This window comes from Oncorhynchus kisutch, linkage group LG5, assembly GCF_002021735.2.
Source record: "Oncorhynchus kisutch isolate 150728-3 linkage group LG5, Okis_V2, whole genome shotgun sequence".
NCBI classification, from domain to species: Eukaryota; Metazoa; Chordata; class Actinopteri; order Salmoniformes; family Salmonidae; genus Oncorhynchus; species Oncorhynchus kisutch.
In genome coordinates, this window is record NC_034178.2 from 15404546 (window position 1) to 15415333 (window position 10788).

Consider the following 10788-nt stretch of genomic DNA (forward strand, 5'->3'; position numbering starts at 1 on the left):
CAACAATAACATTCTGGTTGGTCAGTGAGCCACATCTCTGAACAGACAAAACTATCAATAATATTGTTCATGCTTTACTGAAACATAGTACAACTACACCTGCTGTCTGTTTTGGAACATAATGTCCTCTCAAGCGTTTATGTGGGAACTATTCATCACCCCAACAATTGATTCTACCCGGACCGAAATCAACGTTGCTCTTCAGACAGGCATGGCGTCCAAACGATTTCTATAGAAAATAGCAGTGTAAAAGACACATCATTTAGCCCGGCATTGGTGCCCTACTGTTAAACCAGTACCAGAGATTCATCGCCAAAAGCAACAATGGCGTGTCGTACCATATGTCAACTTCTACAGCGCCGTAAGTACAACATATGACCACACAACCGCTGCCACTCGTATAACATGGGCTAGTTAAGAATGCTAAATTAGCTAGCTTCACTGTATACAAAATGACCTTGGGTGGTTGCTACGTACAGTATTAGATCATGACACCATCAACAAATGTTAATGATATAAACTATGACAGTGAGAGTTTATATCGCTCATCTGGGTTTCTGCATCGCTAATTTGTGTATAGGATGTTAGATTGTGAAAATCAGTTGCCATATTCTTGCTTTGTGGCTCCGGCACTGCAGTTGTAGTGCCCAGTACGTAAAGTTAACATTTGTTCAAGATACGTTTTTCGGGAATCGATTTTCGTGGGATAGCTAGTTCCCAATAACACCATTCCAATGATGACCAACGAATGGCGAATTCCATTAAATCTTGAATCTTAAAACTAGTTTTGGCGTAGGAAATGTGTATTATTCATAGTGTATTGTCTTATCATGTACTCCCCATGAATTCATTGACTCAGGGTTGGCATCCAGTGCTACCTCTGTGCGTCTCTCGGCTGCTGAGGTGCGTGGTCGGCGCAGCGCTGTGTTTTCCCGGGAGCAGGCTCGCCAGCGTTCCCTGTACCCACGCACAGAGAAGATCGAGGTGACCTTGCAAATACCCGGTCTGCAGGGCACCCTGCTCGTCATGAACAAGGGACTGTCCACACCACACAGCTGTGCACGCCGTGAGTACAGGGACAATACCTGTGGTTTGTCTGTGTGCCGCATTTATTTTGTCAAGGCAGTCAGAAAAATTATATAGTATGAATCATATTAACTCTCTCTCTCTCTTAGACTTGACAGAGTGGTATGTAACCAGCTCTGCCCTGGCCTTAGTAGACGGAAAGCCCTGGTCCCTGCACCAGCCCCTCACCCAATCCTGCTCCCTCTCCCTGCTCACCTTCAAAGACACAGACCCACTGCTGGTCAACCAGGTACAACACAGCACCACAGATATAGGTATACATGCACTGAGGTATATAGCACCGGTGTAGGGTGAAGTTGCACTTAGACGCTGATGTTGGATTAGTTTAGCATTTCCCCCACTAACGGTTAAATGAAATCGTATTAGTCACATGCGCCGAATACAACCGGTGTAGACCTTACAGTGAAGTGCTTACTTACAAACCCCTAACCAACAATGCAGTTTAAAAAATACAGATAATAAGAAACTGAAGTAACAAGTTATTAAAGAGCAGCAGTAAAATAACAATAGCGGGACTATATACAGGGGGGTACCGGTACCGGGTCAATGTGCGGGGGCACCGGTTAGTTGAGGTAATATGTACATGATGGTAGAGTTATTAAAGTGACTATGCATAGATGATAACAACAGAGAGTAGCGGCGGTGTAAAAGAGGAGGAGCAGCATTGCAAATAGTCTGGGAAGCCATTTGATTAGCTGTTCAGGAGTCTTATGGCTTGGGGGTAGAAGCTGTTTAGAAGCCTCTTGGACCTAGACTTGGTGCTCCGGTACCGCTTGCCGTGCGGTAGCAGAGAGAATCGTTTCTGACTAGGGTGGCTGGAGGCTTTGGCAATTTTTAGGGCCTTCCTCTGACACCGCCTGTTATAGAGGTCCTGGATGGCAGGAAGCTTGGCTCCCAGTGATGTACTGGGCTGTTCGCACTACCCTCCGCCTTGCGGTCAGAGGCCGTGCAGTTGCCATACCAGGCAGTGATGCATCCAGTCAGGATGCTCTCGATGGTGCAGCTGTAGAACCTTTTGAGGATCTGGGGACCCATGCCAAATCTTTTCAGTCTCCTGAGGGGGAATAGGTTTTGTCATGCCCTCTTCACGACTTCCTTGGTGTGCTTGGACCATGTCAGTTTGTTGGTGATGTGGACACCAAGGAACTTGAAGCTCTCAACCTGCTCCAGTACAGCCCAGTCGATGAGAATGGGGACGTGCTCTGTGCTCCTTTTCCTGTAGTCCACAATCATCTCCTTAGTCTTGGTTACGTTGAGGGAGAGGTTGTTGTCCTAGCACCACACGGCCAGGTCTCAGACCTTCCACTGTTGTGTCAAACTTAATGATGGTGTTGGAGTTGTGCCTGGCCATGCAGTCATGAGTGAACAGGGAGTGCAGGAGGGGACTGAGCACGCACACCTGAGGGGCCCCTTTGTTGAGGATCAGCGTGGAGGATGTGTTGTTACCTACCCTTACCACCAGTTGTAGACAGGTGTTTAGTCCCAGGGTCCTTAGCTTAGTGATGAGCTTTGAGGGCACTGTGGTGTTGAACGCTGAGCTGTAGTCAATGAATAGCATTCTTACATAGGTGTTCCTTTTGTCCAGGTGGGAAAGGGCAGTGTAGAGTGCAATCGAGATTGCATCATCTGTGGATCTGTTGGGGCGGTATGCAAATTGGTGTGGGTCTAGGGTTTCTGGGATAATGGTGTTGATGTGAGCCATGACCAGCCTTTCAAAGCATTTCTTGGCTACAGATGTGAGTGCTACGTGTCGGTAGTCATTTAGGCAGGTTACCTTGGTGTTCTTGGGCACACGGACTATGGTGGTCTGCTTGAAACAGACTCGGACAGGGAGGTGTTGAAAATGTCAGTGAAGACACTTGCCAGTTGGTCAGCGCATGCTCGTAGTACACGTCCTGGTGATCCGTCCGGCCCTGCGGCCTTGTGAATGTTGACCTTTTTGGGTAAGTCTCTAAGAACTTTGCACACCTTGATTGTACAATATTTGCCCATGTATTCTGTATTCTTTAACTCTTCAAGCTCTGTCAAGTAGGTTGTTGATCATTGCTAGACAGCCATTTTTAAATCTTGCCATAAATTTCAAGCCAATTTAAGTCAAAACTCTTAATAGGCCACTCGGGAACATTCAATGTCGTCTTGATTAACAACTCCAGTGTATATTTGGACTTGTGTTTTAGGTTATTGTCCTACTTAAAGGTGAATTCGTCTCGCAGTGTCTGTTGGAAAGCAGACTGAACCAGGATTTTGTCTGTACTTGGCTCTATTCCGTTTCTTTTTATCCTAAAACAAATGTCCCTTGTCCGTGCCGATGATAAGCATATCCATAACATGATGCAGCCACCACCATGCTTTAAAAGAGAGTGGTACTCAGTGATGTTGGATTTACCACAAACATAACTATTTGTATTCAGGATAAAAAAAAGTTTTGAAAAAATGCCACATTTTTTGCAGTAGTGCTTTAGTGCCTTATTGCAAACAGGATGCTTGTTTGTACAGAATAAAAAAGATTCAAAATCTTCCTTCTTTATAATCTGTCACTTAGGTGGGTATAGAGGAGTAACTACAATGTTGTTGATCCATCCTCAGTTTTCTCCCATCACAGCCATTAAACTCTGTACCTGTTCTAAAATAACCATTGGCCTCATGGTGAAATCCCTGAGCGGTTTCCTTCCTCTCCGGTAACTGAGTTAGGAAGGACGCCTGTATCTTTGTAGTGACTGGGTGTATTGATACACCATCCAAAGTTTAAGTAATTATTTCTTCATGCACAAAGGAATATTCAGTGTCTGCTTTATATTTTTACCCATCTACCAATTAGGGGCGGCAGGTTGTCTAGTGGTTAGAGCGTTGGGTCAGTAACCGAAAGGTTGCTAGATCGAATCCCCGAGCTGACGGTAAAAAAAAAAAATCTGCTGTTCTGCCTCTGAACACGGCAGTTAACCCAATGTTCCTAGGCTGTCATTGTAAATAACTGACTTGCCTGTTAAATAAAGGTTAAATATAAAATATGCAAGGCATTGAAAAACTCCCTGGTCTTTGCTGTTGAATCTGTGTTTGAAATTCACTACTCGACTGAGGGACCTTAGGTCAAGATGCTTCTAAACGGCTTCTAACCCCAAGCCATAAGACTCCTGACCAGTAAATGTATTGAAGTTAAAAATAAATAAATAAAATATATATATATATATACTTGTTTTGAGTTGATCTCACTCACCCAGAAAATGCATCAAGGTAATTGGTCTTGTTTTAAGATATTCTGACTTGTTTCAAGCCTTTTTCTTAGGTTAAAGTAAGCCAAAATGATTTGCCAGTACACTGAGAGAATTTACCTTTTGAAGATGTCAAGTCATTGCATTGTAATGTTAAGAGATACTGTATCTAGGTAAGAAACATTTCTGCAGTGTACATATAGACTGTAGTGTACAGGGCCATAGATACCGTATAGGCCAAACTTTTGACACCAGACATATTTGCCCCCAAAGTGGTGGTTTTCTGGTGGTGGTGACTGACTGGTCTCAGACTGTGACTGTGGTGATTGGCTGTTGGTTTGTGTGTGTGTGTGTGGCCTCTCTCTCCCCCCCTAGGCATACTGGCGGTCGTGTGCAGCCCTCCTTGGCCAGGTCCTTCTGGATGCCTTTAAAGAAGACTTTTCTGTGGAACTGCTCAGGCTCCCAGAGGTGCTAGGTATAAGCCAGGAAACACTCATACCCATGTTTTCCATACCATTTTCATTAAAATAAAAAAAACATCAAGAAATGACTAGCATCTAGTCAACAGATTGGAACTGAATCCTAGATACAATGAATCCTTATATTCAGTGCATTCAGAAAATATTCAGACACCTTGACTAGTTCCACATTTCGTTATGTTACAGCTTTTTTCAAAAAATGTATTAGAATAATCTACACACAACACCGCATAATGACAAAGCGAAAACACTGAATTACCTTATTTACATAAATATTAAGACCCCTTGCTATGAGACGCCAAATTGGGATCAGGTGCATCCTGTTTCCATTGATCATCCTTGAGATGTTTCTACAACTTGATTGGAGTCCACCTGTGGTAAATTCTATTGATTGGACATGATTTGGAAAGGCACAAACCTGTCTGAGGTCACACAGTTGACAGTGCATGTCAGAGCAAAAACCAAGCCATGAGGTTGACGGAATTGTCCGTAATGCTCCGAGGCAGGATTGTGTTGAGGCACAGATCTGGGGTAGGGTACAAAAAAAAATCTATAGCATTGAAGGTCCCCAAGAACACAGTGGCCTCCATCATTCTTAAATGGAAGAAGTTTAGAACCACCAAGACTCTTCCTAGAGCTGGCTAAACTGAGCAATCTGGGGAGAAGGGCCTTGGTCAGGAAGGCGACCAAGAACCCGATGGTCACTCTGACAGAACTTAAAAAATAAAATCACATTTTATTTTTCACATACACATGTTTAGCAGATGTTATTGCGGGTGTAGCGAAATGCTTGTAATGCTTCTGTGGAGATGGGAGAAACTTCCAGAAGGACTGCAGCACTCCACCAATCAGGCCTTTATGATAGAGTGGCCTGAAGCCACCCCTCAGTAAAAGGCACAAAACAGCCCACTTGGAGTTTGCCAAAAGGCACCTAAAGGACTCAGACCATGAGAAACAAGATTCTCTGGTCTGATTAAACCAAAATTGAAACCAAGACTGAATGTGTCACGTCTGGAGGAAACCCGACACCATCTCTCCTGTGAAGCATGGTGGTGGCAGCATCATGCTGTGGGGATGTTTTTCAGCGGCAGGGACTGGGAGACTAGTCAGGATCGAGGCAAAGATGAATGGATCAAAGTACAGAGAGATCCTTGATGAAAACCTGCTCCAGAGCGCTCAGGACCTCAGACTGGGGTGAAGGTTCACCTTCCAATAGGACAACGACCCTAAGCACACAGCCAAGACAACGCAGGAGTGGCTTCGGGACAAGTCTCTGAATTTCCTTGAGTGGCCCAACCAGAGCCTGGACTTCAGAGTTGTATTTTTATATACATTTGCAAAAATGTATGAAAAGCTGTTTTTCTATGTCATTATGGAATATTGTGTGTAGATTGATGAGGGGGGGGAAACAAATCCATTTTAAAACGAGGCTGTAACTTAACAAAATGATGAAAAAGTCAAGAGGTCTGAACACTTTCCCAATGCACCAGCTTTTACTTACGCTCGCTCGTTCTATCGCTAGCTTTTTTTTGCTTTTTCGCTCTCTCTCTCTCTCGCTATCTCTTTCAAATTCAGATTGTTTTGTTGGCATAAAATTCCATTTGTAGATAGTGGTACTGTACAGCATTTCAGTAAATATGCAATGCAAAAAGGATAATGAAGTTAATTTCAGTAGTAATAATAATAATAGTAAATATAATAATGTACACTACTGCTGTTGTATTGTGTAGTCTTCGGTCGATAGATGTAATTAAAGAACAATTATTAAAAAGAAAAAATGCCTCATCGATTAAACAACAAAATGTACATTGATGATGGTAACACTATGTATTACTTGTAAGTTATATACAATGTAGACTGAGTGTACAAAACATTATGAACACCTGCTCTCTCCATGACGTAGACTGACTTGGTGAAAGCTAGGATCCCTTATTGGTGCCATCTGTTAAATCCACTTCAATCCGTGTAGATGAAGGGGAGGAGACGGGTTGAAGAATGATTTTTAAGCTTTGAGACAATTGAGACATGGATTGTGTATGTGTGTCGTTTAGGGTGAATGGAAAGACAAAATATTTCAAACTGGGTATGACGAACTGGTTTGAGGGTGTGACAAACTGTAACGCTGCTGGGCTTTTCATGCTCAACCGTTTCCCATGTGTATCAAGAATGGTCCACCACCCAAAGGGACATCCTACCAGCTTGACACATTGGAGTCAACATGGACCAGCTTCCGTGTGTAACACTTTTGACACCTTGTAGGGTCCATGCCCCGACGAATTGAGGCGGCTCTGAGGGCAAAGGGGGGGGGGGGTGCGACTCAATATTAGGGGGGTGTTCCTCAGGTTTTGTACACACAGTGTATATAATTCATACAATGTATGTAATCTCTCTCTCTGCAGTAACTTCAGGAGCGTTCTGTTGTGATGTGGTGCTGGATCCTCAGTTAGACGCCTGGAACCCTTCAGAGGTCAGTGTGTGTTATATTCTGGTATGTGTGGAACTGTGTGTTATTCTGTTATTATACAGGAGATTCCAAAATGATTGACAGCCTTGATAAAGATTATATATATATATATATAATCTTCTAAAGCCATGACATCGTTTTCTGGAATTATCCAAGCTGTTTAAAGGCAACTTAGTGTATGTAAACTTCTGACCCACTGGACTTGTGATACAGTGAATTATAAGTGAAATACTCTTGTCTAAAAAATTTTTGGAAAAATACTTGTCATGCACAAAGTAGATGTCCTAACCGACTTGCCAACACTATAGTTTGTTAACAAGAAATTTGTGGAGTTGTTGAAAAATGATTTTTATTGACTCCCACGTAGGTGTATGTAAACTTCCGACTTCAACTGTGTATATGTATATAATAAAAATAAAAATAAATGTGACCTTTCATTTAACTAGGCAAGTCAGTTAAGAACAAATTCTTATTTACAATGACAGCCTACACCGGCCAAACCCGGGCGACGCTGGGCCAATTTTGCGCCGCCCTATGGGACTCCCAATCACAGCCGGATGTGATACAGCCTGGATTCGAACCAGGGGGTCGCCTCTTCCACTGGGATACAGTGGCTTAGACTGCTGTGCCACTCGGGGGCCCAAATAATGACTGTATAAAATAAATAGTTCAAATACTGACCTATATTGTATGCCAAAAGAAATGTAATTATATTAAACTAATACAATTGCCCAGAGAAAGATTTTGTTTCTTAAAAAGGTAGGGCTTAAAATGTATTGACACCCCTAAAGATTTATTGTATTTTTTATTTAACCTTTATTTAACTAGGCAAGTCAGTTAAGAACAAATTCTTATTTACAATGACAGCCTACCCCAGGCCAAACCCGGATGACGCTGGGCCTATTGTGCACCTCCCTATGTGACTCGCAATCACGGCCGGATGTGATACAGCCTGGATACATAAAGTAGTCAAAAGTTTAGTATTGACCACATCAAGCGTGTAACTCTACAAACTTGTTGGATGCATTTGCAGTTTGTTTTGGTTGTGTTTCAGATTATTTTTGCCCAATAGAGACATGCATGGTAAATTATGTGTTTTTGTGAGAAAGTTAGTTTCAGATCATACACCCCAAGACAAGCTAACCTCTCACCATTGCCAGTAACAGAGTTTAGAATGTCTTGGGGGGGGGGGTGTATGATCTTTGATCCTCTAACTTTCTCAATCATCATTATTTATGATTAATTCAGGATTATTGTATTTTCATTTTCAAAAAGAGTGGCTCCAAAATGACAAAATAAATGATTTACCATTTAATTTAATAATCTGAAACACAACCAAAACGAACTGCAAATGCATCCAACAAGTTTGAAGTCACAAGCTTGATATAGTCATTGCGTGCTAGTAATATGGGACCAATTACTACTTAACTTTGACTACTTTATTCATAAGAATCTTTAGGGATGCCAATTAAAAAAAAAATGTATTAGTATAAAATATAATATATATTTTAAATGTTGCATACAATATAGCTCTGTATTTGAATAATTATTTTATACAGTCATTGTTGCTCATCTTTATCAAGGGTGTAAATAATTTCGGACCCCACTGTGCATGCGTGTTGAGCAAAGTGAAATGACCTGAGTGTGTGTGTGTCCCAGGAGTCCCTGCGCTCTCTGACGCGTGGTGCTCAGCAGCTGATCCATCGGGACCTGCCCTGGGAGCCTCTGGAGGTGGCGCCCCCTGTTGCCCTGGAGGTCTTCTCTCACAGCAGGTACTTTATTTCTATACTCTCTTGTTAAATTGTATCATTTTTGGGGGGGGGGGGGATAAAATATACAAGACAAACCAAAATAATGGAAAGGTATTGAATTTGGCCATCAGTACCCCCTTTCGGAGGACTGAGAAGAGCATTTTTCTGGACTGAAAGCCTATTGGCAAAGCCAGTTTCGAAACCTCTCTTTTCTTGCAATATTTTACCTTCTATGCCTTTTCCTCCATGTTTTCAAAGCACTTTTTCACTTATTTTAGTCTGTTTGGTGTTCTAGCTGTACCTGTGTTTGTGTTTGTAGGTGTAAGCAGGAGGAAGTGGAGGAGAAGTCGGCACAAAGTCCTAAAGGCACAGTGATCCTCTACAGGTGAGCTACAGGAACTGTACCGTGGTAGATGACTCACTCACATCCGTATTGAGTGACACTCATCTTCGCTGTGTTTTCATACACGTATATGGCACACACACACACTCTTGTCTCACCTTGTACCTGTCTCTTAGGTGTGGGGACCATGTTCTGTTGAGTGGGGGCCCCTTGGTGGCGAGGACAGGGCTGTGCTCTCAGTATGAGGTCACTGCCATCCACCCTCTAGGAGAGGGCAAGTGGGGTCTCCACCGCCGGGCCCAGGGGCTCTCACTGCCCCTCCAGCAGCAGGTACGTACGCGCACAAATATGCAGGACATGTTTCAGTCAATGTATGAAGCATCTTTTGGATGTGTTCGAGTGTCAGTGACTAAGTGTCAGCGAGTGAATGTGTGTGAGTGATGAGTACCACTGACTGAGTCATTCATTCATTTCTCCTGTTCTCTTTCCGTAGGCCCACCACACTGTGTGGAGGAAACTGAGGAGCAGGGCAGAGAAGCTGGTAAGAAAATATTACTCTTCACAATTTTAAAGACCAAGTTCACTTTTCTTTTTCTTTTTTTTGTAGCTTGTATGAGACATAGCTAGGGTATTGTCATTGGGGGATCGGAAATATGTTTGAGTAAAGTGATCCTTTAAAAAGTGAAACATCCCTTTAAGAATCTCTATCAGTATCTATTCATAATTAATTATCGAACTGCCGGTTTAATCCTATTGGCTCTCCCTCTCCACAGGTTGAGGTGCCCACAGGATCAACCAATGAAGCCATTTCAGATACATTGACTCTGCCCTCTGCCCCTGAACAGACTCCTCCCCATACTCCCCAACAATGATCATGACTATAACCTTGTCATTATATATGTCTTTGTGATATTTGTGGAATAAATGTGTAGCACATGGAAATCGTCCCCTCTCCTCTGTACACTAAATGCTTGCTCAAATGTAAGTGGGTTATTGGTTTATGACAGTGTAGCTGATGTGGTGTAGAGTGAAGTTGCTGAACTTGGGTCAGTTTTGCATTTCCCCCACTAATGGTTAAGGTTAGGTTTGGGGGAGCGGAAGCTGATCCTAGATCTGTACATAATAGCTGATATGGAATCAAAGTATTGTTGTGCAGAATGTAACTGGTTTGTGCCCAGTGAGGGACAGGGACAGAACCTACTCTGTTACAACAGCACAGTTGCCTTTTCCTTAATATTTTATGTTTGCAGGGGTTTTGAACCCAAAGTCAAATGAATTGATGACCTGTGGTGTGTGATATAGCCATCTGTCTTTTGTGTGGAATGAATGCTGCGGTCCGTGCCGTGCTCGAGCATGTTAAAGCCTTACACTAACACACCCCTCTCCGGCCTTTAACTGCTCAGCTGACGGTATGTGTTGAGTGGTCAGCAGTTTGCTAACACACAAAGACGGGTGT

General features: G+C 42.9%; 1 protein-coding gene across 1 annotated transcript; it reads left to right on the forward strand.

Annotated features, from left to right (window-relative positions):
- On the forward strand, positions 1-10274 carry mrpl39 (mitochondrial ribosomal protein L39). The gene is made up of 10 exons (XM_020482709.2): positions 1-361; positions 860-1066; positions 1176-1315; positions 4671-4770; positions 7174-7241; positions 8898-9010; positions 9309-9374; positions 9509-9662; positions 9826-9873; positions 10106-10274. Exons 1-10 carry the CDS (start codon positions 325-327, stop codon positions 10202-10204), a joined length of 1032 nt encoding a protein of 343 aa, XP_020338298.1. The 5' UTR covers positions 1-324; the 3' UTR covers positions 10205-10274.
- The last annotated feature ends 514 nt before the right edge of the window (positions 10275-10788 follow it).

Coding starts and splice junctions, on each gene's coding strand:
- mrpl39 (XM_020482709.2), top strand. CDS start 325: ATGGCGTGTCGTACCATATGTCAACTTCTACAGCGCC. Junction 7,242..8,897: donor ACGCCTGGAACCCTTCAGAG/GTCAGTGTGTGT, acceptor TGTGTGTCCCAG/GAGTCCCTGCGCTCTCTGAC. Junction 9,375..9,508: donor GGCACAGTGATCCTCTACAG/GTGAGCTACAGG, acceptor CCTGTCTCTTAG/GTGTGGGGACCATGTTCTGT.